The following is a 27,188-nucleotide window of genomic DNA, read 5'->3' on the forward strand; positions in this document are numbered from 1 at the left end:
TTTCACATGTCATGCCTTGGGAAAGTGGGTGTTAGGGAGGGCTGTGCATGGACCCCCCAACCCGATTTGTGATCTCAGTTTGTAAATATAAATAAGGCCAATTCAGTTCAGACATATTTCTACCCAAACTGGATATTACAAATATACAGACATCCCATTAACTTGCATTGCAAAATAAAAATTGCCATAATGTTCTTGTTTTTGACATAGGGACATGAAATTTGGAGGCATGGTGACCCCTAAAACCCCATGGGATTTCATATTAGCCATCTTTAAAGTTTGCTTTTTAAAAAATAAACACATAAATAAATAAATAAAGTTTCGTCATGCTAGTACTCATGCTCCTGCTATGTTTGTCCTGTTCCTTCTTTCAAGATTTTTTTGGAGGGAAACCCTGAGGTTTTTTTTAATTAGTTTTGTGAATTACTAGGCACTGATTGGCAGCGTCAAGCAGACACAGGTGGACAGCACCATGAAGATAATATATGCATGTAGGGGTGTGAAATTTGGAACATGTTAGCCTCTAAAAGGGGATTAACCCTGCCAAATATCAGGTGGGTAACCACAGGAGTTTTCACGTTAGATCTCTCTAAAGTTTAAAATGTTTTAAAATTGAAATGGCCATAACTTTCTTGTTTTTTTCACAGAGGGACATGAAATTTGGGAATGTGGTAGTCTCTATGGATGGAATTAACCTAGCCAAATTTCAGCTTGTAGCTCTAGGAAGTTTCATGATAGCCACTTTTAAAGTTTACTTTTTTCTACAAAAGACTTTTATAAAAGACTGTGAGTGACTGCTCATTCAGTCATGCCAATTCTCAGGCTAAGAAACGCTCACAAGGTTTAGATGGTTGTTTTTTTATTTAAAATATTTGTTGCCTGCCTTTTAGGGTCAAACCCAAGTTAGCTTCCAAAACATAAATTCACAATTTAATTTCAGTATAAGTTTGAAATCATAAATATAAAATTCATTTAAAAAAACCCAAGAACCAACAATATGACAGAATTCAGTCCAGTAAGTAAAGTAAATGAGAGAGTACATCAGATGTAAATAGCTGGCTGGTATTCAAAATACAACTCTGAGATACATTATTACCAATGAAAAGTCCATATGCAAGTGCTGCTAATTCTTAGCAGAGAGAGACAAAATTATCGAAATTAAAATACTATAGCCTTTTGTCTGGAAAGTAAACGATGTAAATAGCTGGTAAGGTGTTATAATTTGGCGAATGAGGGCTATGGAAAGAATGTAAACTTGGGAAGTAGAGGAACCTTCAAAAAAGCTGCACTAACACACTCACGCCCTTATAATTTAAAAGATGGGGGAAAAGCAGAATAGGCTTAGGAGACAAGATTTTTGCAACTACTAGTCTAGTGTTCTGCTCTCAGTGAGAAATAACACAAGACTGAGCCACCAGAGAAAAAAGAAATCACATCCGGCCCCACAACAAGTACAGTTGGACAGCAAAACACCCCTCCTCCTCCCTCAACCATTTTCCTCTATGCTCATTGCAGAAGTTGCTGTCAATGAAATGGAGAGACTCAACATTTTCCTTACATGGAGTGTGTGATCCAGGAATGTGCTAGAACTCCACCCAATTTGGATTTGGTACTGAATTTTCCATTAATCTGCATATTCTCAATTGTTGAGGATCGGATTTTAATGTAGCGTATTTTTGCTGTTTTTTTGAAATGGTCTTAAAATCTGCCTCTAAAACATTGATTGTAAGAATAATTTATTGATATTTCCTTTTAAAATATCAATATTTCCTTCAAAATTGATATTTTAAGGGAAATATCAATATTTCCTTCAAAATATCAATATTTCTTTTAAAAATAGCAATATTAATATCAATAATTTTCCGAGCAAAAAACCCCACAGATCAGTAAAAGCAGCGGCTAGCAGATAAAGAACAAACTTGAATCAATGCCATCCTTTTAGGTCTTTTGAACTGGTACTAGCCAACAGATCCCATCCCTGGTGTGATCCCTCCCCGAGTACAATTATTTGAAGGCAAGTGCCTTTTTCCACAAGGGCTTTCCAGTGCTGATTTTCAGAAAGAGCCTGTCTAGAAAACACAGCGTTTTTCATCCCCTTCTGCCATTAATGTCACTTAACGTGTATGATTGGATTGCCCCTGACAGCCAGCAAAACAGAGACACGTTGACACGTGAGCACCAGTTGCTTTTTTAATTTTGAAGAAGCTTCATTCGTGAACAAATCTCCATAAATGCATTCTCTGCCCTGTACGAGGCAGAGAATAGCGAGCCTGATCTGTGACATCAAAAATAAGTTCCAAAGAACCTCGGTTCAGTTCATTCTTTGGGCTTTGTCCGGATATGGAGCACAGCCCTAGTGTTAGGCAACAAGTGCTGGGAAAATTTTGATGTAGTTCTAAGTTTATTTTAATATTGGAATCTCAACTCATTTGAGCAACTCATACTTGTGGCCTTGGGGAAGATAGGGCATGGTTGCATGATACTTATGAAGCTGACTTAATAGTGTATCAGACCACTGGTCTATGTGTAGCCCAATATTGTCTATTCTGGCTGGTAGCAGCCCTCCAAGATCTCAGGCATACCTCTTTCACAGCCCTGTTATTAAAGATGCTTTAGATGGAGAAGAAAGGAGATTGAACCCATGATCTTAACGATTGCAAACAATGCGTTCTACGATTAAGCAACATGCCTTCCTCAGTGTCATCTTTTGCTTCCTGACTCCTAACAGTCTGCTTCCTGACTCCTAACAGAGCAGAGCAGAGGGAGCTGTCTCAGTTGATCCACAGGTGAGGACATATAAGGAAGGCAGCTTTCAGAGAGCGAGCGAACGGAGGGAAAACAGGAGTTTGACAAAGGAGTTCAACAGGGGAGTTCAAGGGGGAGGTCCCTAAAAACAAAAACAAAAAAAACACACCAAACAAATTACTACTTCTCCTTGTGCAGCGCACTGCATACCAATGGAATTCTCAAGTTTACGCTGAAGTAGGACAGGACAAAGCACAGGCCACTCAAAAACAAGTAGTAAGAAAGAAACAAAAGGCAGAAGAGAGTGTGAATGGGAAGGATGCTCCAGTGGTTGTGACCTGCAAGATGTGTGCCATGTTTGTTTTCTTGCCTGAGAACAACATGGCATACACGTGCAACAAGTGCAAGCTTGTGGCACTGTTGGAAGAAAAGGTGAGAGGCCTGGAACGGCAGGTGGCCACACTGAGGACTATAAGAGAAGATGACGAGTACTTAGACAGAACGCTGGAACAACAGCAGCAAAGAGAAGTGGAGGTGGAGGAGCATCAGCATGTGGTAGCAGAAGAGGAGACTGCTTTGGAGAGGAATAACGAAGTGGAGGAAACTCCGTGGGAAAGGGTGACAGTTAGGAGCAGAAGAGCTAGAAGACACCCTTCACCAGTGGAGCTATGGAACCGCTTTCAACCACTCGAGGAAGAGACTGAAGGACAGCCTGTGGTGGAAGAATTACAGGAGACCCTGTGCGACAATGAGCGAAAGGCTGAAGCTCAATCAAGCAGGGACAATGAAACCACGCCCCACAACAAGATGAGAAGAGTACTAGTAGTGGGAGACTCCCTACTGCGTGAGATCGAAACCCAAGTATGCCGAGAAGATCCGTGGACTCACCAGGTATGCTGTCTACCAGGAGGACGGATTAGAGATGTGACGGAAAGGTTGCCATCACTCATCAAGCCCACCGACAGGTATCCCTTTCTCCTCATCCATGTGGGAACAAATTATACTGCCAAACAGAGCTATGAAGAAAACACATAATAATAATAATAATAAAATTTTATTTCTGAGTCGCCTATCTGGCCGGATTAACGGCCACTCTAGGCGACGTACATAATAGGATAAAATACAACATATAAAATACCAACAGATAACCCAAAAACCTCAACTATAATAAGCTAAAACCACCCACAACTGTAACAAGATAAGACTAGCCCACCCCAGGAAGCTTGTATGCCCGCCTAAATAGCCAGGTTTTCAAGGCGCGGCGGAAACTTGGCAGGGAGGGGGCATGGCGAAGATCACATGGCAGGGAATTCCAGATGGTGGGGGCCACAATCGAAAATGCCCTCTCTCTGGTCCGCACCAGCCTAGCTGTTCTAACTGGTGGGACCGAGAGAAGGTCTGGGAAGGAAACTCAAGGACTTTGGGACCCAGATAGTTTTTTCATCCAACCTTCCAGTACTTAGAAGAGGAGTAGAAAGGGAAAGAAAAATACTCCGTGTGAATGAATGGCTACGAAGGTGGTGCAGACGTGAGAGATTTGGATTCTGGGACCATGGGCTATGGTTCCTGGAAGATGGACTGCTGGCAAGTGATGGGTTGCATCTCACAAGGACTGGGAAGAATGTGTTTGACCACAGCATGGAGAAGTTCATCAGGAGGGCTTTAAACTGAATCCTACAGGGAAGGAGATGTAAACTTGGTGGTAACGACTGATGAAGGCTTATGCACAGTAGCGGGACCAGAGAGATCACCTCTGATAGGGCCCAGTAACACCCCTCAGAAAAATGTAGTAAGGAAGCCAAGCCATAAATCACATGGTCTTCGATGTCTGTATACTAATGCGCAGAGCATGGGAAACAAGCAAGACGAACTCTTAATACAGGAGGGCAATTACGACTTGATAGGTATAACTGAAACTTGGTGGGAAGACTCCCATGACTGAAATACAGCAATTGAAGGATATAACTTGTTCAAGAAGAACAGAAGGAATAAAAAGGGAGGTGGAGTTGCGCTATATGTTAAAAATATATATCCCTGCACAGAAATACAGGAAGATGAGCTTGGTAGCTCCACCGAGAGTATCTGGATTAAAATTAATGGGGCAAGTAATAAAAGGAAAGTGGTGCTTGGAGTCTACTGCCGACCACCCAATCAAGGTGAAGTCGAGAATGTAACTTTTGAAAAGCAAATTGCCAATGTTTTGAGGAGGTATGATGTAGTAGTAATGGGGGATTTCAATTATCCCGATATCTGTTGGGAGACAAATTCTGCCAAACATGGCCCCTCCACGAAATTTCTGACTTGTGTTGGAGATAACTTTCTCCTACAGAAAGTGGAGGAAGCAACCAGAGGATCAGCTATCCTGGACTTGATTCTAACCGATAGAGATGATTTGGTGGATGAAGCGGCAGTTACGGGAACTCTGGGGGAAAGTGACCACAACATACTTGAATTCTTGATTTTAACAGAAGCGAAAGCTGAGAGTAGCCATACGGGCACCCTGGACTTCAGGAAAGCTGATTTTAATAAACTCAGAACAATTGTAAGTACGGTTCCATGGCATGCCACCCTAATGAGAAAAGGAGTCGAAGATGGGTGGGAGTTTCTAAAAAAGGAAATTCTAAAAGCACAATGTCAAGCAATTCCAACAAGGAAAAAAGGGGGGAAACAACAGACGAAGCCAATGTGGCTTCCCAAAAAGCTTTGAGATAACCTGAAAACAAAAAAAGACACATACAGGAAGTGGAAAGAAGGCCAGGCCACAAAGGAATACAGGCAGGTATCACGGAATTGCAGGGATGGTGTCAGGAAGGCTAAAGCTGAGCATGAGCTGAGGCTAGCGAGGGATGCTAAAAGCAACAAAAAAGCTTTCTTCAGGTATGTCCATAGTAAAAGACAGAGAAAAGAAATGGTGGCACAGCTTCAATGAGGATGGCAAAATGATAACAGCTGACAAAGAAAAGGCAGAAGTGCTCAATTCCTACTTTGGCTCAGTCTTCTCCCAAGAAAGGGCCTATGACCCTCCCGGGAAACATAAACTAGAAGGGGTAGGATTGGACCTTGAGATTGATAGACAAATGGTCAAGGAATACCTAATCACTTTGAAAGAGTTCAAATCTCCAGGGCCCGATAAACTGCATCCTAGAGTATTGAAGGAACTGGCTGAAGGACTCTCAGAACCGCTCTCTATTATCTTTGCAAAATCGTGGAGGACTGGTGAAGTGCCGGATGACTGGAGGAGAGCTAATGTTGTCCCTATCTTCAAAAAGGGGAAAAAGCAGTAACCGGGGAACTACAGACCAGTCAGCCTAACATCAATCCTGGAAAAATTCTGGAGCAGATTATAAAGCAGTCAATCTGTAAGCACCTTGAAAGCAATGCAGTGATTACTAGGAGCCAACATGGATTTATGAAGAACAAATTCTGCCAAACTAATCACATCTCATTTTTTGATCGGGTAACCTCCCTTGTAGACTGTGGGAATGCTGTGGACATATCTCGATTTCAGCAAAGCTTTTGACAAAGTGCCCCATGATATTCTGATTAGCAAGTTAGCTAAATGTGGGCTGGATGAAACAACTATCAGATGGATCCACAGTTGGCTCCAGAATCGTATTCAAAGAGTGCTTATCAATTGTTCCTTCTCAAACTGGGCAGAAGTAACAAGTGGGGTACCACAGGGCTCGGTCCTGGGCTGAGTGCTCTTTAACATCTTTATTAACTACTTGGATGAGGAGGCACAGGGCATGCTTATCAAATTTGCAGATGATACAAAGTTGGGGGGCATAGCTAATACCGTGGAAGACAGAAAGAAAATTCAAAAGGACCTTGATAGGCTGGAGCATTGGGCTGAAAACAACAGAATGAAATTCCACAGGGATAAATGCAAAGTTCTACACTTAGGAAAAAGAAACCAAATGCAGAGTTATATGAACATAAGAACATAAGAAGAGCCTGCTGGATCAGGCCAGTGGCCCATCTAGTCCAGCATCCTGTTCTCACAGTGGCCAACCAGGTGCCTGGGGGAAGCCCGCAAGCAGGACCCGAGTGCAGATGGGGGATACTTGGCTCAGCAGTACGACATGTGAGAAGGGTCTTGGAATTGTCATTTATCACAAGCTGAATATGAGCCAACAGTGTGATGTGGCTGCAAAAAAGGCAAATGCTATATTAGGCTGCATTAACAGAAGTATAATTTCCAAATTGCATGAAGTACTAGTTCCCCTCTATTCAGCACTGGTTAGGCCTCATCTTGAATACTACATTCAGTTCTGGTCTCCGCACTTCAAGAAGGATGCAGACAAACTGGAACGGGTTCAGAGGAGGGCAACAAAGATGATCAAATGACTGGAAACAAAGCCCTATGAGGAGAGACTGAAAGAACTGGGCATGCTTAGCCTGGAGAAGAGAAGACTGAGGGGAGATATGATAGCACTCTTCAAGTACATGAAAGGTTGTCACATAGAGGAGGGCCGGGATCTCTTCTCGATCGTCCCAGAGTGCAGGACACAGAATAATGGGCTCAAGTTGTAGGAAGCCAGATTTCGACTGGACATCAGGAAATACTTCCTAACTGTTAGAGCCATACAACAATGGAACCAATTACCTGGAGAGGTAGTGGGTTCTCCGACACTGGAGGCATTCAAGAGGTAGCTGGACAGCCATCTGTTGGGAATGCTTTGATTTGTATTCCTGCCTTGAGCAGGGGGTTGGACTTGATGGCCTTATAGGCCCCTTCCAACTCTACTATTCTATGATTCTATGATTTTTCATGGTATTAGTGCCTTCCTTGGAAACAGAGACCTTTTCTCTAAAGGACATTCCCATGCCAACAATGGACAGGCAGTCATAAAGAGCTGTAAGGTTCTGGTAATCATTTTGTTGTGCTATGGAGAGGAACTCTGATTGTGCACCTATTCCTGTGCACTAAACTATGCAAAACTATTCTTACATAGGTTGCCTAATTTTTAGCATGGCGGTGTGGTAACCAAAAAAATGATAGTACTGATGTGGCTGAAATCATAGGGGCATACCTAGTCAGACCCATTGGTCTATCTAGCTCAGTATTGTCTACATGGATTAGCAGCAGCTCTCCAGGCTTTCAGGGAGTCTCTCTCAGCCCTACCTGGAGATGCTGGGGATTGAACCTGGGATCTGCTGCTTGCAAAGCAGATGCTCTGTCACTGAGCTATGTGGGAAATCTTTTCAAATAAATGCCCATGTACACTGCAAAGGCGACAAATGAAATTAGGGTCACTCTGTGCTGGGAGGACAAGAAGCCCAGTTTGTGTGTAGTATCTTGAGAGTCATGTGTGGATCCCCTTTTAAATGGGGTCAGGTGGTAAGCTAGCAGAACAGATGATACTTAACCAAATTCGTTGTCATGTCACAAGAATTTACTGAGTTTTGGATTATTCAGATGCTTTTGGCCACTAAACTGGACATAGGCAAGATTTTTGGGTGACTTTTGGAAATGGTGGCTTCAAAAATAATCATTAACCTTACGTTAATAAATCATGCAAATAATGTCACTTTTTTTAGAACTTCTCGTTGAGATACTGTGAAGCTGATGAGGGTTCACCCTTACCACAAATTCTGCAGATGGTGGCTTTAGGGAAGCCATTATCCTCAGCTGCATTACAGCAGCAATAATACCATACAGTATTGTTATAAATACTGAGATAATCTACGTAAAGCCCTTTAAATGCGCTAATAGAACAGTCCTATACATGTTAGTCTCAGTGAGTTCAGTGAGGCTTATTAACATACAAGTGAGTATAGGACTGCAGCCTAAATAACTTCATAAACACAAAGGGCCCAATCCAGTGAACTGTGTCGCTTTTGGAAATGGACTGCCTTCAACTCGATCCCAACTTATGGCTACCCTATGAATAGGGTTTTCATGGTAAGCGGTATTCAGAGGGGGTTTACCATTGCCTCCCTCTGAGGCTAGTCCTCCCCAGCTGGCTAGGGCCTGCTCAGCTTGCCACAGCTGCACAAGCCAGCCCCTTCCTTGTCCGCAACTGCCAGCTGGGGGGCAACTGGACTCCTTGGGACTATGCAGCTTGCCCACGGCTGCACAGGTGGCAGGGCACGTAACCCCTGAGCCACTTGCTGTGGGGGTGACCTTGAGCTGGTCCTTTACACCCAGGAGACATGAGTGGGGATTTGAACTCACAGATTCTGGACTCCCAGCCAGGCTCTCCTCCCCACTGTGCTATACCAGCTGTTGTGTCACTTTTAACTCCCATTAATTTCAGTGGAGTCAGCCATGTGCTTTGCTCTCTCCCACTGAAACCTGTGAGTATTGAACTTTAGCAGGATCATGCCCTAATTATTGGCACTTTTTATTATTCCACTTTTTATTATTTTATTATTACTACTTTTTATTCTTATTTAAGAATTGGAAAATAATATAAAACTGTTTAAACAATAAACATTGTACTTAATTACTTTTTTAAAAAAAGTTACTGACTTGCTAGTATATGAATGCATGTCTCTTACAAATTTAAAGCAGGCAGCTAGATGCTGTAAAATGTACTGAATTCTTTTACAAGACTGTCTCTTTCCTTGTTCATTGTAATGCTGACTTTTCTCATACATACACATACACACACACAGGCACTCAAATTAAGTGTAACTTGCGTAGTGGTTAGAATGTTGGACTATGTCCTGGGAGACCAGGGTTCGAATCCCCACACAGCCATGAAGCTCACTGGGTGACCTTGGGCCAGGCACTGCCTCTCAGCCTCAGAAGAAGGCAATAGTAAACCACCTCTGAATAACGCTTATCATGAACACCCTATTCATAGGGTCGCCCCAAGTCGGAATCGACTTGAAGGCAGTCCATTTCCATTTTTCATTTTGTGCAGATAGAGTTGGAGGTACTCATATAAACATCCCTGTTGCAAAATCACTTGCCAGTGCCAGTGCACTGAATGAGAAGATTGAATTTGATTTAAAACACAAAATCATCCTGTCGGGCTCCAAAGGTGGGCTTGAGAGTCTATGGGTGTTGCCTGGTGCAGTCGGAGAATGGAGGTGGGGAGCTAGGAATGTTCCATTGCCCTGTCTTTCATTTTGCTCAATTTTTCTGTCTATGTGTAAGTAATAAAGGCTCCATACACAATCTGATATGTGTGTAATACACTTACTTTTAAAGTGCAGTGCCTGTATTTATCTTAGTTACTTAGGATGCCCTTGTCATTATGGGTTCCCGAAGAAGTACTTGGCAGACATTGTATTTAAAATCCAGTATTGAACATTTGCATGCAAAAAGGTCAAATGCTGTTATCTCCTTTTTGTAACAGTGGAGGAAAATGCTCATAATTCCTGACAGCCATGACCTCCTTGTATAGGAATTTTGTTTCTCTCATGAGATTGCATGCTATTGATTCAGAGATATCAATGGGCTTTATTAATGACAAGCTCCACAATAACTCTCATTTAGATGCATTAATGGCCTTTGGGTTATTTTGTAATAACTGTTCCATTAATATGTGACGCGCCTCTAAATGGATTGAAAAACCTGCACTTATGAAAAGATTCTTATGTGTAGCTTAGTTTGCATTGTGGGGGGAGCTGCTATATGACTATAATTAATGTAACACTTCATGGCTTCAGTTGTCATAAATAGGAATTGGGTGAGGTCAGGGGATAAATACATTAGCCTTAGAATCTGAAATCTGTCACCTGCAGAGCACAATGGAAGATTCAGCTTATTGGAGGGAGAATGCCACGGTAGATTGCTGTTGTAAAGGAATCTAATATTTGTCGCATTAATATTGCAAATATAAACTTAAGTAATTCAATAATAAATAAATTGCACCATCCATTTCTGTTTTCCCAATAACTAACCCTCATTCAGTTCACCACTGAGTGCTTTAAGATGTGAGTTTAAGTTCATTTAATGATAATTAGCTAACAAAATTTATAAAACAGCTGTTGATTGTGAATTAAGTTGAATTCAGGTAATTGCATCCTATCATTTTTATTTGAAAGGCCAGATGACTACTGTACTTTACCTTTCTGATTAATAAATCGGCCGCACTTTCTAAAAGAACAATTAGCTAAAATTTTAACACATTTTGATAAGCAAAAATGTGTTTGCCACCCACCATGGTTTAAATACTCACCAGTAATGATAGTATAACATGCTGGTGTGGTTTGAGGGGTGGGAGCAGGGTTCAAGAGTGATTGCAGCTAAGATTATGATAGGCCTTTCCAACCTGGTGTGTTCTAGATGTTTTGGACCACAACTCCTATCATCCCTGACTATTGGCATTTTTAGCTGGGACTGATGGGAGTTGTAGTTCAAAACTTATGGAAGGCATCAGGTTAATGACTGCTTCCATAGCTGAGTTTACATGATCTATGAAAGCCAGGATCTTTCTTGTTAACAAAGGGCCAAGTAAACTTCAGGGCAGGAGTGGCTGGCATGGTGGGGGCAATAACATGCTGCCGCCCTCCCAACAATGGTGTTGCTGCCGCTTATCTGGACAGTAGGTGCTAGGCAGGGGGGTAGTAAGGTTGCCTGCACAGGCACATTGGCAGGAGCACCAGATTAGCTCTGCCAGTGCACTTATGCTGTCTCAAATTCGCAGCCACTCCCCATCCCCACACTGTACTGGTAAGCAGCAGCAACACCACTGTTGGGAGGGCAGCGGTGCAGCACTGCCCAGCTGTGCTGGCCACTCCCGCTTTGGGGCATGCATTCCAGTCATCCAGAGAGAGAAAAAGGCAAAAAATGACATGAATGTGGACAGGAAAGGAAATAAGTTTCTGGCTCTGCTAGTCTCTTGCAATCACAAGTTTTTCTCCTTTGTTTAAAGGAGTTTAACATTGAGGGTTTTTTTTAATGTGGCCAGATTAGCGTGTTCAGGTTTTTTTTCCTGCCTTCAGTCACTGAAGTTGTGCATGAAGGTACATAGCTTTGGATGAAGTGTAAGTGTTGCATATACTTTACTTGGTGGAGTGAGGTTTGGAAGTGGAGCATAAATCTATAAACATGGGAACATAGGAAGTTGCCTTGTACTGAGTCAGACCATTGGTCCATCTAGCACAGTATTGCTGGGTTTCAGACGGGACATTCCTGGCACTACCTGGAGATGCTGGGGATTGAACCTGAGACCTTTTTGCATGCAAGGCAGATACTCTGCCACTGAACTGTGGCCCTTCTATTAGGGTTCATGTTCCTGAACTGTATACTTTTGCTTCATTGGATTTCCTTAGCTCAGGATTTTTTTCTCCAACGCTAGGCTTATTCTTGCTGTGCTGTATTTTTTTTAAAAAAAATTCACATGTTCTAGTTTCAGTATAGGTCCCAAATCCAAGGAACTGTGACCAGCACAATTCATGTTGACAGTGTTAAATCACCAGTTAGATAGAAAGACATAAGACATAAATGCCAAAATCTACCACTCATATTTTCCTGCAGCCTCAAACGGGATTGACAATGTAAGAGTAAAGAGCACTTATCAAAACTTATTAGATCCAGGAATAAAGCCTATAAAAAGTAGTGGATGGAATGTTTGAAAATAATAAGTGTCCGGATATCTGATTTCATTTTTTTTAATGACATGCTATTAAGTTATATGCTGTGGGTGTTATTTTAGCTGGAAAATAAACACCATGGGATTTGTACAAGAAATAATGGGGCATTCTGTTTTTAATACAGTAAACCTAAATTGCATTTCTGATTTTGCTGCTCTACAGATCCATTTCTCAATAATTATTAAATAATTACTTTATTTTTTCCCTCCATAAACAAAATATCCTAGCTCATGCACAATAGGCAATAGCTGATCTGTATCTAGCATATTGATAAAAAATACCTTCACCTTCTGATTACTTCTAAAACCAGTCTCAGTTTTACATCTCTTGTTTTTTATTAAGAAACAGTCTGAATGAAGTAGAAAAGCCATTTCAGCTTAAGAGACAAATGGAATTTGGTATGGGATTTTGTAATATAAGAATCATCAAATACAGAGTTGCCATCTTTTAAAGTATAAAACACAAATTACTTTGAAATCGTATTCTAGCATAGGATACATTCCAATTAATCTGAATGTTGTTTATCAATACTCAATCACCCAAATCTCTTCCTGTGCAACCTCATGTCCGCGTAATCCTGTGCAGTCATCTGATTATCTATACTCATTTATTCCCCAGATATGTTGGATAAATGAAACCTGGGTCTATTACTTTCAGATCTTTCTTGATTTCTTTGTGTAACATTTCTATATTTCAAAAATGGAATTGGGTTTTAAAAAAAAGTATAAGGAAGAGAATATCTCAGCTAGGGATATGCATGAAAATTAGGGACAAGTGGACTTTCCCTAGTTCTGTTTTGTTGTTATTTCAGGGCTTGGCTCTGCCCCACATCCTATTCCATCAGTCTTCTGATTTTACATGGAGAATTTCTAATAAATTTCAGAAGTGGCCCATGCCCAGTTTGCCTCCATTTGTTCATGTTAGTTTTTTTCTGTCCAAGTAATTCATCTGCATGACAAATCATGCACACTGAAAGCATTATTACTGTTATTAATATCAATATTATTTAGTCTATAGTGATGTGCATGAGAACATTTTGGATAAATAAAAAATAGATGCAAATGGGGAGGAATCTCTGCATTCCTTTGTAGACAGAGAGATGCATTTATATCTAAGTTAGTGCTATTGTCTCAAGTCAAAAATGCAGCATTTCAATGCAGACATTTGCTCTTGCACATGCATTAAAAGGAATAGGAAACAATTAACAGGAAGCTGTGGTTTGAGTAAACTGCATGCCCAACAATCTTTTCAAAGTCAGGAAATCCAGCCTACAACATTGTGGATAACAAAAACATTAGTACCAATCTGTGACCAGAAACAAACCATTCGATACTACTAATTGGAGCAGGGCTTTCAGTGTGGCTGCTCCTCTTCTATGGAGCACTAGGATAGTGCCCGCTATCTTCACTTTCCAGAAACAGCTGAATAAAATTTTATTCTCACATTCCCATGGGTGTCCATTGTTTAGTTTTTAAACTCATTTTCTATTTTTTTTTGTTCTGTGTTGTAATTGTTTGTAGCTGTTTTTGTGATATTTTGTACATCCCCTTAGGACCTATGTGGAAAGAAGATGATTAATTGATAATAATAAAACAATGCCTTTCTCCTTTGAAACATAGCTAGTGGATAACTAGGCTGGACTTGAGTGTGCCACCCATGCCACTTATTGTCTATATTGTCTACTCCCTTTCTCACAAAGCTTTAGCAAGGGTTGCATACAGGAAGAATGAAGCAGGGTTGGTATTCACCCCAGTGACTGTGTAGAACACAGGAAACATCCTTTGCCTACCCTGCATTTAATATATCTTTAAATGATTGTTGGATAGTATAGAAGTTCATTTTTACTTTAAACAAAAATATTCTGTACTCATTATAAAAAGTCTTCAAAGCTGTTCTTTGCTAGAATCAACAAGAATTCTCATTAGTCAAAGCTTCTCTGCTCAATTGGCTTTAAATGATGTGACATCTTTACATGATCCTGGCTATACGTGGTTTGGCTAACCAAAGGTTCAGTATAGTCATACACCTCCTATCTGGCTGATTCAAGAGATGTCAAGGAGGTTTGATGAACAGATTCATCACATGAGGTGATGTTTATTGGGGATTCAGACAATTCAGAGTTTGCTTCAAGAATATTTATAGACCCTTATGGTAAAATATGAGCTCTTTCTTCCCACTCTCTACACATGTAGGCAACCAGTTCTAAAATCAACTTGTTTGAGGACCACAGTGTAGCCATCATGGAACCATCGATGCCCTATGTTTCAGAGGACCTTTTCTACTACTGGTCATCTTTACAGCTCAGAAGTTGTTTGTGGTGAATATTTTGGAGTTACTTTCTGTGGCCAATGCAAATCAAGCTATCACTCTAACATGGCAGCATTATTAGCAAATACACACACCCTTGGACTTACTGTTAGCAAATTTGTTGGAACTCATCTGATTCAACTGCCTTCTGTTGAAAAGTTTGTTAGGAATGCAACGGCATACATGTGTTCACCATACAAGAGGAAATAATTTGGGCATAGACATTTATAAGCATCCCTAATGGGAATCTTCTTTTCGAATCTCTTGTACTATTGTAAAATAATGCCTTTTTCCTTTGAAGCAAACCTAATGGATGACTGACTACACAAACTTTAGGGTGTACTCCACTCATTCACTGTTAGCACTGAACTGCTGAGATCCTGGGATAGTTCTAGATAGAGGAGGTAGCAAGATTCTAGCATATGCCCACAAAGTTTCCTGATGCTTACTCCATCTGGACTTTTTGGCTCTTCCAAAAGGAAGCTGGATAACCAATTTCCCATATATTCCATTTGAATAAATGCAAGGCAAATGATCTGATTTGCAATTTGGTCATGTTCGGTAGATGTTTATTGAACAAAAGAAGTTGAAACGGCAAAGTCAGCTTCTCCTGCAAAATGCTGGCCCCGATGAACGGCTTTTGAAAGCTCTGGATGAAAATGCGAAGCTGAACCAAATACTGGAGGAAGAGAGGCTGCAACATCAGCAAAAGGTAAGCATTGTACTTTCCAGCAGCTCTTTTGTGTTTTGGTTTTGACACAAGTTTTCTCAAGCCAAAGAATATTTGTATTGTAAGCCAAAGCACCTTGCTGGGCAGGGCAGATCCCCTATGATAGCTTCCTGACATTTATTTTATTTATTTATTTTATTTTATTCAGCTTATATCCCGCCCGACTAGCAAACAGCTCTCTGGGCGGCAAACATAGAAACATATACAATAATAAAATTACAAGATCAATATAACAAATATAAAAGTACATCATCTAAAATACCAATTACAACATTTACATAAATAACTTAGATTAAAATGCCTCAGAGAAGAGAAAGGTTTTAACCTGGCGCCAAAAAGATAATAGTGTCGGCGCCAGGCGTACCTCCTCGGGGAGACTATTCCACAATTCGGGGGCCACCACTGAGAAGGCCCTAGATCTTGTTACTACCCTCCGGGCCTCCTTATGGGTCGGGACCCGGAGGAGGGCCTTCGTAGTAGACCGTAGTGTACGAGCCGGTTCATAACGGGAGAGGCGTTCCTGCAGGTATCGTGGTCCCGCGCCGTATAAGGCTTTATAGGTTAATACCAACACTTTGAATCTGGCCCGGTAGCATATTGGAAGCCAGTGCAGGCGAGCCAGAACAGGTGTTATATGCTCAGACCGCTTAGTTCTTGTTAGCAGTCTGGCCGCCGTATTTTGCACTAGCTGTAGCTTCCGAACCGTCTTCAGAGGTAGCCCTACGTAGAGCGCGTTGCAGTAGTCCAAACGTGAGGTTACCAGAGCATGAACCACTGATGTAAGGTCCTCCTTACTCAGATAGGGACGTAGCTGGGCTACCAACCGAAGTTGGTAGAACGCATTCCGTGCCACCGAGGCTACATGGGCCTCGAGTGATAGGGAAGAGTCTAAAACGACTCCCAAACTACGAACCTGATCCTTTAGGGGGAGTGTAACCCCGTCCAGGACAGGGTATGTATCCACCATCTGACCAGAGAAACCATCCACCACCAGCATCTCAGTCTTATCAGGATTGAGTCTCAGTTTGTTAGTTCTCATCCAGTCCATTGTCGCGTCCAGACAATGGTTCAGCACATCAACCGCCTCACCTGAAGAAGATGAAAAGGAGAAGTAGAGCTGCGTGTCATCAGCGTACTGATGACAACGCACTCCAAAACTCCTGATGACCACACCCAACGGCTTCATATAGATATTAAAAAGCATGGGAGACAAGACCGAACCCTGCGGGACACCATATTGGAGAACTCATGGGGTCGAGCAATGTTCCCCAAGTATTATCTTCTGGAGACGGCCCGCCAAGTAGGAGCGGAACCACTGCCAAGCAGTGCCTCCAACACCCAACTCCGCAAGTCTCTCCAGAAGGATACCATGGTTGATGGTATCAAAAGCCGCTGAGAGATCAAGGAGAATCAACAGAGTTACACTCCCTCTGTCTCTCTCCTGATATAGGTCATCACACAGGGCGACCAAGGCCGTCTCAGTGCCAAAACCAGGTCTGAAACCCGACTGAAATGGATCTAGATAATCGGTTTCATCCAATAGCGCCTGGAGCTGGTCAGCAACCACTCGTTCCAAGACCTTGCCCAAGAATGGAACATTTGCCACTGGTCTATAGCTGTTAAAGTCCTCTGGGTCCAAGGAAGGTTTTTTCAGGAGTGGTCTCACCGCCACTTCTTTCAGACTGCCAGGGACCACTCCCTCTCGTAAAGAGGCATTTATCACTTCCTTGGCCCAGCCAGCTGTTCCATCCTTGCTAGTTTTTATAAGCCAAGAGGGGCAAGGATCAAGTACCGAAGTGGTTGCACGTACCTGTCCAAGCACCTTGTCCATGTCCTCGAACTGAACCGACTGAAACTCATCCAACAAAACATGACTAGACTGTGTTCCAGACACCTCATTAGGACTAACTGTCATAAAATGGGAATCTAGGTCCTGACGAATGCATAAGATCTTATGCTGGAAGTGCTTAGCAAACTCATTACAGCGGGCTACCGATGTATCTACCATGTCCTGTGGGCCAGGGTGGAGTAGCCCTCGGACAACTCTAAAAAGATCCGCTGGGCGGGAGAGAGATGACTTAATAGTGGCGGTGAAATGTTGTTTCTTCGCCGCCCTCACTGCACCTACATACCGCTTGGTAGAAGCACAAACCAGCACATAATTGCATTCGTCGGGAGTTCGTCTCCAACTCCGCTCAAGCCGTCTCCTATCTTGCTTCATCGCTCTTAGCTCCGGGGTATACCAAGGAGCTGTATGAGCTCTACAAAGGAGAGGGCGCGCAGGAGCGATCGTGTCCACTGCCCGGGTCATCTCTGCATTCCACAGATTAGCCAGGGCTTCGACAGGAGCGCCAGTCCTATCAGCCGGAAAATCCCCCAGAGCCTTTTGAAAAGCATCAGGATTCATTAGTCTCCGGGGGCGGACCATTTTAATAGGTCCCCCACCCTTGCAGAGGGAAAAGGCCACTGAAAGTCTAAACTTCAGCAAGCAGTGATCTGACCATGACAAAGGGAGAGATGTAAAACTCCCCACAACCAGATCACTATCCCCATGTCCAGTAGCAAAAATAAGGTCTAGAGTGTGCCCCGACACATGCGTTGGACCACGAACATATTGAGACAGCCCCATGGTTGTCATGGCGTCCATGAAGTCCTGAGCCGCCCCAGACAAAGAAGCCTCGGCATGGATGTTGACATCCCCCAGTACTAATAGTCTGGGGGATCTCAACAATACCTCCGAGACCACTTCTGTCAGCTCAGTTAGGGAAGCCATTGGGCAGCAAGGTGGGCGGTACACCAAAAGAATTCCCAGTCTGTCCCTCTGGCCCAACACAAGGTGCAAACACTCCAGACCCATAAACATATGGGTTGCTGTTGCTAAATGGAGGGAAGAGGGGGAGAGGTGAAGCGATGAAGAGATTGGCGCAGACCTGAGCCAGTCCAGCAGTCCTGCCAGTGTGTTTGCACTGCACCAACCTCTCTGCACTTCCTCCTGTCCCTCCTGGTAAACAGGAGTGACTCACCTGCTGGGAGGTTAGCATAGAGGCTCCGACCCACCTGGCAATCCATTTCTGATTGTATGTTATCAAGTTAATTTAGTTTAGTTCAGCCTTTCCCAACTTTTGGGTCCCCTGATGTTGCTGGACTACAGTTCCCATCATTCCCATCCCATTGGCCATGCTGGATGGGGCTGATGAAAACTGCAGCCCAGCAACATGTGGGGACCCAAAGGTTGGGAAAGGCTAGTTTAGTTTATTATGTTGATATATCACTTCACTGATCCAGAAGTGTCCTGAAGCTATTTACAGTAATAAAATACAAAATGCATTAAAAATTCAATAAAACAATACAAACCTAAATTACTAAAAGTGTTAATCCAAAGAAAATATAATCTTAAACAGCACAAAATATCCACTGCATCCATGCAGGATGAACGCCAAGACACTATTACAGACACACTTGGAGGAAACGGATTATTTAGATCCATACCAATCGGGTTTTAGGACTGGTCATGGTACGGAAACAGCCTTGGTCGCTCTGGTAGATGATATGCGGAGGGCATTGGATAGGGGTGAATACACCTTCCTTGTCCTCCTGGACCTCTCAGCGGCTTTCGATACCGTTGACCACGGTATCCTTTTAAACCGCCTAGAGGGATTAGGAATAGGAGGCACTGTCTTGCAGTGGTTCCGTTCCTATCTCTCGGATAGGCAGCAACGGGTGGCATTGGGAGATGAGGTTTCAGACCCTTGGCTTCTTCATTGTGGAGTGCCACAGGGTTCTATCCTCTCTCCCATGCTATTCAACATCTATGTGAAACCGCTGGGAGCAATCATCAGGAGTTTTGGGTTGCAGTGCCATCAGTACACAGATGACACTCAGCTCTATCTCTCCTTTAAGTCCTCACTGGAGTTGGCTGTGAATACCATGTCCAAGTGCCTAGAATCCGTAAGTGGATGGATGGGAGAGAATAGGCTGAAGCTGAACCCTGACAAGACTGAGGTATTGCTTGTGGGAGATAAAAGGAAGTTAGGAATTACTGACCTGATGCTTGATGGGGTAAGTTTACCCCTGAAGGACCAGGTCCGCAGTCTTGGGGTCATACTTGACTCCCAGCTGTCCATGGAGGCTCAGATTACAGCAGTGAGCCGGGCAGCTTGGTATCAGTTACATCTGATACGGAGACTGCGTCCCTATCTTCCTGTTCACCTGCTCCCTCAGGTGATACATGCCCTGGTCTCCTCTCGCTTAGACTACTGCAATGCGCTCTACGTGGGGTTACCCTTGAAAACGGTCCGGAAATTACAGCTGGTACAGAACGCGGCGGCACGCTTGATTACGCATAGCCGTCGCTGGGATCATATCACCCCAGTGTTATTAGATCTTCACTGGCTACCAGTTGTCTACCGGGCCCAATTCAAGGTGATGGTGTTGACCTTTAAAACTCTATACGGTTTCGGCCCAGTATATCTGAAGGAACGCCTCCAGAATCACCGATTGTGCCGCCTGACGAGATCAGCCTCGCAAGACCTTCTCTCGGTCCCACCGGTGAGAACAGCTAGGCTGGTATGGACCAGAGAGAGGGCATTCTCTGTTGTGGCCCCCACCCTCTGGAACTCCCTCCCTTTCGATCTCAGACATGCTCCCTCCCTGTCCAGCTATCGCCGAGCCTTGAAGACCTGGCTGTTCAGGATTGTTCAAGATTGGGACAGATTAATTTATGTTCTGAATTAATGAATGGTTTTTTAGCTTAAAATTTGATTATGTTGATGTATATGGATTGTTTTTATTCTTGTTGTTCGTCGCCTAGAGTGTCCCTAACCCGGACAGATAGGCGGCTGAAAAATAAAATTTATTATTATTATTATTATTAGCAGGTTAGCAAGACACTGCACTGTACAATGAAAAGCTATCTATGCTTTCTTCCCAGAGTATAGAATTTAAAAGATGGAAAATGTATACTTTGTTAACAGCTTTTCCACTCAAATGCCTCTTCGCTAGTCTTGCACAGTATGTGACCTAGCAAATCAAGTGCAGCCTACCAGCTATGCATGTTCAGTGACCCTACTGTTTTTAAAGGGTGGGTAAACCTTTGGTTTGTTAGGCTATGCTTACCTGGGTGGGTCACAAGTTGTTCTGGCCTCCTTTGCGCTAACAGCTAGATTCTAAGCAGCATTACCTTTCAAGATACTTGCAAAATCAAACATGGATTTGGAAAAGGGGTGAGTTAAGCCTACACTTAAATGCTACCCTAAATAAAAGGTTCAAATTTGAGCTAACAAGCGAGGCAGCTACAGTGGGACTCCCATACAGTATCCTGGGCTATCTCTCATCCATGGCATTGATTAGGCTGAAACCTACTTTGCTTTAACAGTGTAACCACATTGCATATAAATGGACCATTCTTTGGGCCACAGTAGAGGTAATGTATTGTAGGGTAGAATGTCCTGGAGCCTCTAAGCCCCATTGGGAAGACAATCTGGATCAATCCTTTTTTTGAACCTGACTCTGAGGAGTCCAACTTCGATTTTTCCCAGGTTCTAGCTCAGAGGATAGCTTCTGCAATATGCAAGGCTATGTTTTGGTCTGGCAACATAGAATTAAGTCCACTGAGGTCAGTTAACAGTGCTGAGCTTCTGGTGTGTGTAAAACACCCAAATATTCGTGGTCGAGTTGGCTTTCAGATTATGATGCTTTCCATATTAACAACGCCAAGGGCAGAATCTCGGGAAGGATTTCTAATCACCCTCAATGAGAGGGCCAACCATGGGGACAACAGAGTAACTGCTATTTGCCACACTGCTCCTCTACCTGTCACTTGTATCCCTGAAGATTCTAATTGGTCCTTGAACGAGTGGTTGCGGGCCAGCTCCAGACGCTCTTGGATGAGACCAATTATCTGGATTCATTTCAGTCGGGTTTCAGGCCTGGTTTTGGCACAGAAACAGCCTTGGTTGCCCTGTATGATGACCTTTGTCGAGAGAGAGACAGGGGGAGTGTGACTCTGCTGATTCTCCTTGATCTCTCAGCGGTTTTCGATACCATCGACCATGGTATCCTTCTGGGAAACTGGCTGAGTTGGGAGTGGGAGGTACTGCATTGCAGTGGTTCCGCTCCTACTTGGCAGGTCAGCTCCAGAAGGTGGTGCTTGGGGAACATTGCTCGGCACCCTGGACTCTCCAGAGTATGGGGTTCTGCAGGGGTCAGTTCTGTCCCCCATGCTGTTCAACATCTACATGAAACCGTTGGGTGTGGTCATCCGGAGCGTTGGAGTGCATTGCCATCAGTATGCTGATGACATGCAGCTCTATTTCTCCTTTTCATCCTCTTCAGGTGAGGCTGTCAATGTGCTGAACCGGTGCCTGGCTGAGACAATGGACTGGATGAGGGCTAATAAACTGAGGCTCAATCCAGACAAGACTGAGATGCTGCTAGTGGGTGGTTCTTCTGACCAGATGGTGGATGTCCAACCTGTCCTGGATGGGGTTGCACTCCTCCTGAAAGAGCAGGTTCGTAGCTTAGGGGTTCTCCTAGAATCATCTCTGTCACTTGAGGCTCAGGTAGTGCCTTCTACCAACTTCGGTTGGTGGCCCAACTACGTCCCTATCTGGACAGGGATAACCTGGCTTCAGTTGTCCATGCTCTGGTAACCTCCAAATTAGATTACTGCAATGCACTCTATATGGAGCTGCCTTTGAAGATGGTTTGGAAACTGCAGCTTGTGCAAAATGCAGCGGCCAGATTGGTAACAGGGACCAGATGGTCCGAACATATAAAACCGATTCTGGCCTGCTTGCACTGGCTGCTTGTATGTTTCCGAGCTCGATTCAAGATGCTGGTTTTGACCTATAAACCCTTACACGGCTTGGGACCACAATACCTGATGGAACGCCTCTCCCAGTACAAACCCACCCATACACTATGTTCAAGATCAAAGGCCCTCCTCTGGGTGCCTACTCCAAGGGAAGCTCGGAGGATGGCAACAAGGGAGAGGCCGTTCTCAGTGGTGGCCCCCAAATTATGGAATGATCTCCCTGATGAGGTATTGGAATATTATTGAGATAAACACTTTGGCTCTCTAGTGGTTTGAATTCGGTGGAGATTTTAGCAACCTATGGTTAAGGTGTTGGACTACGACCTGGGAGACCAGGGTTCGAATCCCCACATAGCCATGAAGCTCACTGGGTGACCTTGGGCCAGTCGCTGCCTCTCAGCCTCATGAAAACCCTATTCATAGGGTCGCCATAAGTCGAAATCGACTTAAAGGCAGTACATACATACATAATATTGGAAGTAATTGATAAGTTGTTTGGATAATAGTTTAAAATTTAGAATATTAATTTTCCTATTTTAGGAATGTTACGAGGAAAGCAGTGATCACTTCAAACATAAGCACACATGTTTGTGTTTATATGCATTGGGAGTAATTGACAGCTTCTGGGAAAGGACTGTTTTCCAAATTTGTCCAAACTGTGTATATTAAAGGGCAGAGAGGTCTTTATTTTACTGTGCCTCAGCACTTCAGCTTGAGTATTCTGTAATTCACCCATTGCAAACAGCAGGGGTTAAGGAAAGAGTGTGTGAATAATAACATTTAACAGATGCAGTCATTTAATAACTTACATTCGTGCTTTATTGCTTGAGATTTTTTTAAAAAAAATCCCGTAAGAAGGTATGTGCCCCCCCCCTTTAAATCCTCTGAAACATTTAGGCACTTCAATTCTAGAACTGTTTTGTAAAATAATCATTGACAAAACAACATTTTTAAAATACAAACTAAATTATGAGATCTTCAAGGCTCTCAAAGGAGATTTTTGGTTGTCCGTAGCAGAGGTGGCTACACTGTACCCATAAGAGTGAAGCGTCCATCAGTTCAGATTGTAGCTTAAGAACAGAGTGAAGTCCAACTAAGTCATACTAAGATCAGACCTGTTGAAATCAAAGAACTGAAGTTGCTTAGGTTGCTCATGTTAAATAAAATTAATTCAGTGGGGTCTACTCTGAGTAAGAGTAATGTTTACTCTGAGCCTGAAGCTGATGTGGTGTAATGGAAGAAATAATCACGCCGCCCCCCCCAGCCATTGTTCCACCCTGGCCAGCACAAGCTGTCAGGGGTTGGGATGCAGTAGTGGATAGGACAAAAGACAATGTTTTTTTAAAATAATGTTTTTTATTGGTTTTGGATAGAACAGAATACAAAACAGATATAACTTATACAACAGTGAGAGAAAATAGTTCAGTTATCTATAAGAGCAGCTATACGTATAATGCTCTCCAATTTATTATATGTCAATAATAGGTTGCAGAATTGGAGAAACAATTAGCTAATGAAGTCTTGAATAAAGAAATCAAATCTCTTAAACAACAGCTGGAACTTCTAGAAGAAGATAAAAAAGAACTAGAAGAAAAATACCAGAGTGCCGAAGAAAAAATTAAAGACCTAAAGCATTCAGGTAAAATACTGAATTAATTTGATATTTTAGCTTTAATCTTAATATGATGAATGCAGGCCATAATTGTTAATGAGCGATCATGTTGTTTCATAATATGCAATTCTGTGATGCAACTGGAGTCTCCAAACTGTATTTTTGACTAGAACGTCATAAAACCGTGTTTTGTAAAATATTGTGCAATACTTTATTGTATTTTGTACAGGATTGGATCTAGATGGGCAGAGTAATCCAATCCCCTCCCAACATGCCAAGCCATGGGTGGTTTGGATTGAGCAGAGGTGACCCTTCAGTTGGCTCTACTAGCTGAAGTAGGGGAGTGGGAGGCCCACTGGCGGTATACCTGCCAGTGGCAAGCCAGCCCAATATCTGCTAGATCTTGAGTTGGTCTCATAACCATCATTCATTGGCATCTGGCATGATCTGGACTCAATCACTGCACCAGCCTGGATTGGACCCAACCATCCTTCACCCGCTGCTCCCACTGCCCACCTTCCTATGTGGCCACCTTGAACAGCCAGGCTATGGATGTGGTGGTAGCCTAGCTGCTCTGCAAAGCCCTGTGGGCAGGGGTGGGTAGGGGTGGGTGAGCTTGGATTGCATCCTCAACTACATGCACTTAGTCTCCACTGAAATCAGTGGAACTTAAGTTATGTCATGACAAATTTGTCTAATCTTTTTGCATTTACTTAGTTGGAATTCTCCCAAATGTAGAAGTTATGTAGAAGTCACATTGGGATTAAAAATATCCTCACAGCCAATCTAGATAAAGAAGTTATTAGTATATTCCAATAAACTATTTAGCCCTTCACAGTGAGTCAGGAAGCAACAACTCCTGCAGATGTGAAGGGTTTTTTCCCTGTCCCTTGTGTTAGGTGCCCTCATGTGACTGACACTTTAAAAAGTAAATGCTGTGTCGACAGCTATGCAGAAGGAATTAGCTTTGCAACTCCCATGGGTGTTAATGGCTAAAATCCATGGGAGTTGTGCGGCTAATTCCCTGCACATCAGGCAAAACATTTACCCCTCACTATCTGACTGTAGAAACTGTCTGACTTGCTGGCTATTATTTGTCCAGTTTATAGGCTAAAGCAAGACATCAGGACCACTGACAAAACCACTTAGAATACATACAGTATGGATAAATTACTGTAATGTAGTTGTTACCAAAGACTTATTTGCCAGGATGGTGCCTGACCAGCTTACAGCATCGTACCTATTAAGTGCTAAAAACTGTAATTTACTACTATTTATCTAAGATTGCCATTTCTTAATAAATTCAAAATACAGTTACCAGCAGGGGAAGTACTGTTTAACTATCCCAAAGCAGCTGGATTACGTAGATGGAAAATGTCAAAAGAAAAACATACTAATGCCTTTGTGCAAGGTCCTAAAACTGTTTTACAGTGTTGTGTGTTAAATTAATCACAGCCTTGTAAAGTGACTGGAAAACTTATGGAAATTACCAAGGGGACTCTCTCAGGGACAACTGTAGGACATGAAATAAATTACCTGAGTATATGTATTGACTACATTTCAACTTGATGGCGTTCTTTAATGGCCGCTACATTCTGCTATCATCTGAACACTAAAAATAATGTTTGTTTATTATATCAAAAAGTGAGAAAGAAGAGCCCACTAATGATTCTTCATGGATTTTGAAGTGGCAGCATGTCCACCGGAGCTGTGTCTTTTGAAATATGAGTAAAGAAAACCAATAATCAGTGCAAAGACATTTACTTTTAAAAACCAAAGTTGGTTATTTTATTTAGCATGCAACTGGGTGTTCCAGATTAATCTTCCAAGCTTAGTAATAGAGACCAGCCCAAAAAGACACTACGAAGTTGGACCTGAAAAAATTTGGACTTGAATCTGAAAAAAGAGAGCAAGAAAGGCTTCTTTCATGGAATCCATAGCTTTTCATAGCTTCGGTGATACCGTCTTTGCTAAGGGTCTAGAATTTTATCCCTCATTGTTATCTCATCATTCATACACTGAATATGCAGAAGGGAAACTGGACTATCTCTTTATGGAGTCCTTAAAAATCATTGATGGTTAGAGAAGTTTTCTTCCAGAAAATTCAGCATGCAAGTTCTTTATCTTCAGGAGTAGAAGTTCAGTATATGAATTTGGCAGCCATTTTCCCATTACATTTGCCCTCATACTTGAATAGATAAATACTTGCTTACTTGTTTAGTAAAACTGCCAGTAATAGAAGGGGTAGGCAGTGATACCTTCATCCTAAAAAAAATAAAATTTTAATAATTAATAATTTTTAAAGCATGCAGGACTCTGAGATAGTTATTTTATTTTTTACAATGTGAAATTACTTCTATATAAGTTAGTCAGAAACGTTTGGTACCAAATTGATTCTGTCAAACTGTGTAGCTGGAGTTTCACCATGATAGTCCATCAATTTCCATTTTTAAAAAATGGCTTTTTATTTCACCAAGCGTATGTATACATAATTTTAATATACATGGTTGCAAGAACATTTTGGCTGAGGACTCAGTTCTGTCTTTGTACAGTTGATGAACTTCAAAAAAGAATACACCAATCAGAAAATGTGATACCACCCCCACCTCCACCGCCTCCACTTCCTCCTCCTCCTCCAAATCCAATAAGGTAAGTAAAATTATATACTGTTTCTTTAAGCTATATGCGTAGTGTCACATCGCAGGTGCTAGCCCTGAACCAGAGCTGCTGCCAATTCAATGGTTAGAGGCAGTTAGTTTGTGAAACCCAATTAGGCCATTAAGACATCAAAAGTTAAGCAGTTCAGTAGCTTTTATTGGTGAGCATACACATAGAAAAAGGCATAGATATCTCACGTTCCTTAGCAGCAGTGTTTAGGAGCTCCCCTGGGAGCAGGTGGTTGCCATTCCGTCACTCCTGGGAATGGCCTTTGCCACTTTGTTAGAGCATGTGGCTGTGCATCAGTATGTCTGTTTCTCTCTCCTTCCCTCTCATGCTATGTGTCTCCTTCTGTCCTTCCTGTCTTTGTCTCCTTTGTGTCTGTCTCAGACTGCTTGATATAGTCTGCTTGACCCCTCCCTCAGTGTCCCTGCTTGCCTCCTGGACAGTGACCTAATACAGGTGGAATGTTCACCTCATGAGAGCTTACAGTTCTCATGGGAATACGAAGGAGACAGCTAATACAAGTCCGGACATGTCCTCCCTAGAATAATGATGTAATCATTAACCCCCTCCACTGCATAGGGAATGGGTTTCAATATACAAGATCCCACATGGACCCAAAGTACAGGATTTGAGAGGTATTCTGCAAATGTCACCTACACCACCTTGTCTACACAGCAGTCTTTGGTAATACACTTAGACAGAAGCAGCAGCAGCAAACATGGAGGGGTGGCATCATACACCTGGCCTCCAGGCAGCTACATTGA

The 27,188-nt window shown here is 42.7% G+C and overlaps 1 protein-coding gene across 9 annotated transcripts in view; it reads left to right on the top strand.

Annotated features, from left to right (window-relative positions):
* The window catches only part of SHTN1 (shootin 1), a 168,777-nt gene that overhangs the window by 84,853 nt on the left and 56,736 nt on the right, over positions 1-27,188 (top strand). For 8 of the 9 annotated variants that reach the window (XM_061635884.1, XM_061635885.1, XM_061635886.1 and 5 more), the window contains 3 exons: positions 15,170-15,316; positions 23,634-23,787; positions 26,313-26,409. In XM_061635884.1, the coding sequence (XP_061491868.1) occupies positions 15,170-15,316; positions 23,634-23,787; positions 26,313-26,409 (398 nt within the window). The remainder of the gene's footprint in view (positions 1-15,169; positions 15,317-23,633; positions 23,788-26,312; positions 26,410-27,188) is intronic. The other variant, XM_061635887.1, reaches the window with a different exon arrangement.

This window comes from Rhineura floridana, chromosome 7 (genome assembly GCF_030035675.1).
Source record: "Rhineura floridana isolate rRhiFlo1 chromosome 7, rRhiFlo1.hap2, whole genome shotgun sequence".
Taxonomy (NCBI): domain Eukaryota; kingdom Metazoa; phylum Chordata; class Lepidosauria; order Squamata; family Rhineuridae; genus Rhineura; species Rhineura floridana.